The 6,000-nt window shown below is 57.1% G+C and overlaps 1 protein-coding gene across 2 annotated transcripts in view; it reads left to right on the forward strand.

Moving 5' to 3' along the window:
• Positions 1-5,212, forward strand: part of NRBP2 (nuclear receptor binding protein 2) — a 68,227-nt gene extending 63,015 nt beyond the window's left edge. For both annotated transcript variants that reach the window (XM_075919842.1, XM_075919843.1), the window contains exons 13-16: positions 81-134; positions 1,645-1,708; positions 3,031-3,086; positions 3,915-5,212. In XM_075919842.1, the coding sequence (XP_075775957.1) occupies positions 81-134; positions 1,645-1,708; positions 3,031-3,086; positions 3,915-3,983 (243 nt within the window). In that variant the 3' untranslated portion in view covers positions 3,984-5,212. The remainder of the gene's footprint in view (positions 1-80; positions 135-1,644; positions 1,709-3,030; positions 3,087-3,914) is intronic.
• Positions 5,213-6,000: the final 788 nt, after the last annotated feature.

The raw sequence follows: 6,000 nt of genomic DNA on the forward strand, positions 1-6,000 counted from the left end.
TCGGAAGGGGAGGCCAGGGATCTGGGAGAGCCAACGTGCCCTGTGCTGCCCCCATGCCGATGCTGCCTGGTCTCTCCTAGGTGGTGCAGATGCAGTGTAGCATGGAGCTGAATGAAGAGAAGGCCCAGTGGCACGTAAGTGACCGGCCCAGTCCAGAGCCCTCTGCCTGCCTGTCCTGCCCTTTCCCTGACCAATGGCTGCCAGGACGCTTACTAGTGGCAGGCAGAGGCAGGATCGGGCCCTGTGCCGGGCGCCGCGCTAGCAAGGCAGGTGGGCGGCAGGGTCTGGGGAGGGGGAGGAGCCACTCTTCGAAATGTCCCACTAACAAATGGGTGCGCTTGGCTTTGTAGTTCCACAAATAAACACCCAGCCAATGTGGCCCCTGCTCCCGTACCCCCAGGGGATTCCCCAGGCTTCCCCCTCAATGAGGACGGTTGGGGTGGCCACGGCGGGGTCCCCCAAAGCGTGGGACTGGAGCACATGCCCCAAATCATCTGAAGGGGACGGCTCTGCTTGTAACTGGGCAGAGCTCTGAGCTTGGAATAACAGACCCGCCAGTGGGCCGGGGGACAGGGCGGTGCCTGGGAAGTTGGATGTGGAGAGATTGGGGGATTGGGAGAGGCACATCAGACTGAGTCTGCCATGAGGTATGGCAGCCCCAAGGCCAATGGGAGCATGCAGGAGTGGGGAGGGGAAAGCCGCTGGATCCTGCACCTGGCTCCGAGTCTGTCAGTCCAGAGGCTTCCCATGCTGGATCTGCAAGGGAGAATCCCTCTTTCCCAGGGCCCTGGGGAGGCCCCAGCTGGGATCCTGCATTTAGCTCCAGGTGTGTCAGTCCCAGACATGTTTTTCTTCACTCAGTGCAGTCAGCCTGTGGAACTCCTCGCCAGAGGATGTGGGGAAGGCCAGGACTTTAACAGGGTTCAAAAAAAGAGCTAGATAGATGCATGGAGATTGGGTCCATCAATGGCTGTTAGCCAGGCTGGGTAGGAATGGTGGCCCTGCCTCTGTTTGTCTGCAAATGGGCGACGGGAGGGATCACGTGACCATTTCCTTCTGGTCACTCCCTCTGGGGCACCTGGCATTGGCCCCTGTGGGCAGGCAGGAGACGGGACTGGATGGGCCTTTGGCCTGACCCAGGATGGCCGCTCTTATGTTCTGCCCTGGAACAAGGCGGGGCTGAGTCCCCTGCTCCGCTGGAAACCCTGGCCGTCTCTTGGGGATTCTGTGGTGCCAAAGGGACAGAGCCGTGGGCTGTGGCTCTGCTTTAGAAAGAGGGAGCCAAAAGCAGGGTCTGGCGTTAGTGGGCAAGGAGGTTCTGACCTGCGGCTCGTGTACTATTGCCAGAAGGACGACACTGGGGCTCGGTGTCCTCTGCGAGGAACTCCAGGGCTCTCACTGCAGCCTGGAGCGAGGGCGGGGAGGGGAATCCGGATGGTTGCACTGGGCGCCAGGCAAGCTGTGACGGAGGAAAGGGCACGTTCATTCCAGGCAGGCCCTTCAGAGGGCAGGTCTGACTAGCCACCCATGATCTCTTGCAGCAAGTCCACCTGCTCCTCCCAGCAGGTTCAGGTGTGAGATTCCTGTTAGCCTGCTAAGGAGCAGCTGATGCTCTTTCTAATAGGCTCTCTCTTCCTGCTGCAGCTCACGCTCTTGCTAACCCTGGAGGACAAGCTGCACCGGCAGTTAAGTTACGACCTGCTGCCAAGTAAGTTTACTGATGAGTGTCGTGCCTGCTGTTGGCCTGGTCGCTGTGCGCAGAGTCTCAGGAAGACAGGCCTTCCCCCAGAGAGCTTGCAGGCTGTGTGCAGCCTGGTTACTCTCCTCCCTCTGCTGGAAAAGGCAGACTGATCCCTGCCACTCAGATGCAGGGTCCTGCCCACCTGAGGCCCCAGAGCACTGGGTGTCTGGCGTAGGGATGTGATAGAGCAGTCGATTAACCGATAAGCATAAGCGTATAGGTTAGTGCTATCGACTGCATGCATCCCTCCCCGCCCGCCTGCCCATTTTTTAGCAGGCTGGCCAGAAGTTCTGGTTTGAAATGGGTCCGGGACCTACCCCTGCTGCGGCTCTGCATTGAAGGGGATTAGGCACTGGGCGGGCAGGCAGCCCTGCTCAGTTCCGGCTCACACCAGGTTGGGGAGCCCAGACCCACCCTAGAGAGGGGCTGCTGCCACCCTATGCTGCTGCCTCTTTATCAGAAGCAGGAGCACGGAGCGACAGGCTGGTTTTTAAACTGGTTCCCCTCATGGATCTGCTCCTGCCTGGCACCCGGCACTTCTGCCTCTTCTACAGAGGCAGCAGCACGGAGCAGCAGGGATCCTCAGGAGGCGAGGCTGGAGCGCACTGGCTGCCAGCCCCACCCCGAGGACCATCGACTAACCGATAGGAATTCAGGAGGTCACTCGACGATGTAATTAGCCGACACTGAACATCCCCAGTCCGGAGCTCGCAGCCCTTGGAAAGTGCGTGCTGCCGGGTTAGAATTTCACCCCTCACCACAGCCTGGTGCCCAGCTGCGAAGCGCCGGGGAAGCAGGAGAGTTCTCCCAAGACAGCAGCCGTCATCTGCAGCTTTCGTGAAAGGGAAGAGACCTCGGGAGGGTGACGAGCAGCCCTTGTCAGGTGTCAGTTTCCTGGCCATTCATCCTGGCTCAGCTGCAGAGCCTGGGGTGGGTCTCTTCAGAGCATGCCCGGTTCAAGCCCAACTCGTGGGGAGGACAGGAGCTCCACCCAGCCCCACGGGACCAGGGATCTCCAGGCACCAGGTTTCTGAGTCAAAAGGAGCCAAGCATCTCCAAGCAGCATCCTGCTGGGACGGCCACTTTGCCTCGTTCCACCCAGCCCTTGGGGCTCCCCTCCACACTGTCTGCCCCAGAATCACATGGGCCAGTGCTCACCGGGCATATTCCCAGAGCCAAGCGCATTGGCAGCAGCTTCCTGCTGGGCTGTGTGCCAGGAGAGGTGCTCTCTGGAGGGAACGCCGGCCTTCATGAATTTCCCATTCTCACAGTTAACCCTGTTTCTGCAGCTGACAGTTCCAAGGGCTTGGCCTCAGAGCTGGTACACTACGGATTCATCCACGAGGTGAGCTCCTCCCCTTGCCTTGCGAGGCTGCGGGTGCTTCCGGCAGGGCCCTCTCCTTCTCCACCACTCCCTAAGCCTGGGGGGCACAAGGGCCCGGAGCTGCGGCGGGTACTCATGTATATTCCTAGCTGAGCAGCTTGTTCTTATGGCTGCGGCCAGGGTCAGACAGGACCCGTTAATAGTTGCATGATGAACCCACTTTTCTTTTTGCCATGGGGCCACCTTTTGTCTACCTGCTGTGCTCCAGCCTGGCTCCAGTGACTGTAGCCATGTCATTCTGGTGAGTGGGACCAAATTTAGAAAGATTCTGGAGTACAAAACCAGAACAGCTGCCTACATTAAAGAGCCCAGATGAGACTTTGTGACCTCCAGAGGCAACCAGTTCCCACACCACCAAACAGCACGGCCCTCTTCCGACCCAGGGAGGGCCCTGCCAGGTCAGCCGTCCAGAGTCAGGAGACGGCAGACGCTTGGAGTCGCAGAGCAGCCTGCAGAAGCCATGGCTAGGGGGAAGCAGACACACTTTGGGGGGGATGGTGTTGTTTTAGCCATGAGTTGGGGATTCAGAGATTGAAAGTGAAGTCTGGGAGACTTCCTCATTCTAAATCCTGACCCTCCCCAGGCTACCTCAGGGTCCTCTGGCAAACAGCTTTATCTGCAGAGCACTTGTGAGATGGTGCATTTATACTTCGTTCCTGGACAGTCTCCTGAGCATGTGGCCCATATAGCACACAGGTCACCTGCCAAACTGAGCGTGGACAAGGACAGGGTTCTGTGGCACGTGCTCTCAGCTGCAGCAAGCCTAACCCACTTTAACCTTTCTGCTAGGATGACTGTGAAATGCTGGCCAACTTCCTAGAAAATGCCTTCCACAAGCACCGACCTCCCCCCTTGTGAGCCACCTGATGAGTTCTGGGCAGACGGGTCCACCCCATGAGGATGGGAGCTGCACCAGGCCAGAAGGAATCAGACTTCCTGCTGCAGGGGACGCTTGCCGTTCAGGCCCCGCTGTGTCTCTGCTGGCCTGCGGTTCAGGTGACAGTGGTAAGAAGAGGAAGGACCAGCAAACTTGAGACCTTTGGCACGTGTCGTGGTTACCGGAACCTACCAAGGCTGTCTTCTCTAGTCTCTGCTTATGAGGGAAGCCAGGGCAATCTGCGGTGGTTGTAGTAGTGGAAGATTGTGCAGGAAGCTTCTGGCTGGCAGGGTTTTTGAAGAAGCAAAGCTGCTGCAAGAGCCCACAATCAGTCATTTACCTCTGGGGGCAAGAAGCACTTTCCCCGAGGGCCCCAGGGGCCATCCCATCGCCCCCCAGGTGGAAGTGATCACAGCAGGGAGTGAAAAAGAGGGGGGAGTGCAGGCTTGGGAGGATTTTGAGCAGTTTCCCATTAGCTGTATTCCACCCCTTTTCCAGGTCTGATTCCTCCTGCTTTGGTGGATTTGCCCAGGCAAAGGGGCCATTGTGATGCCTTATTACAAGCACTGGGCCCCCAGTGCTAAGCTGAGGAGAAGCCATTGTGAGTTTGACTGACATGGCACGGGAAGAAACCACAGGAATCCCGAACAATCAGGTAGTTGATAAAACATGGACCAAGAGAAGAACCACTGGTGCTGAGCACAGCCTCTCGCATTCCAGAATTTCTCTTTTAGCCTTCCACAAATTCCCTGAGTCCTGGGGGCAGCCCTGAGATCTCTCCCCTCCCTGCTTCCCCTGTGACATGTGAAATTTCCATTATTCACTGGGAGAATGGGGGCAAGTAGCTCCTGACTTGTCAGCTTGGAGATTGGTGTTGTCTGCAACTGGGAATTCTTTGTGTACCAAACGCTGCTGCTTTGCCTACACCTCGCTGCTCTGAGTGCTCTGTTCACACTGTGCCACATGGCCCATGCTGCATGCGACGCTGGCTTTTTCACACCGCGCCGGATTCCCCCTCTAGTACTGGCTGCGTGTGCTTTGCCGTGCAGCATGGACAATCGCGCAGTATGCTGAGTTTGCAATGCTAAGGTGCTTTGCCAAGCTCTGCTAGCTGCTTTGCTTGTGGGTTTCCCAAGCTGTGCTGATGTGCTGACTTTGCAGATTTCAATAAATCCGTTGCCAAGAACAACCCCCATCACAGCACAGATAACTGAGCAAGTCATCAAGTCTTTGTGGATTGGCTTCTCTCTCCATTACACAGAAAAGGGGTAAGGTAGCTTCCTCCTTGTCCAATTGGCTTATCCAGAAAGTCAGGTACACTGAAAAGCTGAACAAATTAGGTGGAGAAACATTCTCCTGCTGCTCAGTTCTGCTTGTGCCAGCACAAGTCTGGGCATACGCCTATGGAAACACTGAACAGTTTCCTTGTGTAGTGTCTGCTTCCCATCCCTGCTGGAGCAATTCGCTCTAGTTCAGCCCTAAGATTTCCCCGTGCGGATTGCTTTGTGCATCTGACAAGTTACAGCTTGATTTCTCAGAGGACTTTCCTCCCAGTGACTCTGCAGTGATGTATTCGCTAGCGAACCTCTGCACACAGCACAAAGCACAGGATGCATTAGGCAAGCACCAAGGATGGCCCCAGGTTGAGGAATGAATCTCAGCTCCCTGGTACAACCCAACCAAACCCAGCAGCCAGTCTGGGCAGCACTGCAGACTGTGACGTGTCTTTCCCACCACGCCCCCCTCCTCCAAAGTATTTTGTTCTGGTGGAAGAACTCCCTACAAGTATCCAGTGCAAAAGACCCCAAAGGGCTCAGCTCCAGAGTCTGTGTCTCTAGACAAGAGCTCCCGACGTGGGAGGAGCTAGGACCACTCCCACCATGTTCGTATGCAGTTCCCTCTTATGGTAACAAGCAGCAGTTCCCGCTCACCGGTCTGCGGGGGCTCTGGGGGCCGGGCTTGGGGTACACTGCCCATGGCTGTTGGGAGAGGCGTGTC

The sequence above is a fragment of the Pelodiscus sinensis genome, chromosome 2, assembly GCF_049634645.1.
Source record: "Pelodiscus sinensis isolate JC-2024 chromosome 2, ASM4963464v1, whole genome shotgun sequence".
NCBI classification, from domain to species: domain Eukaryota; kingdom Metazoa; phylum Chordata; order Testudines; family Trionychidae; genus Pelodiscus; species Pelodiscus sinensis.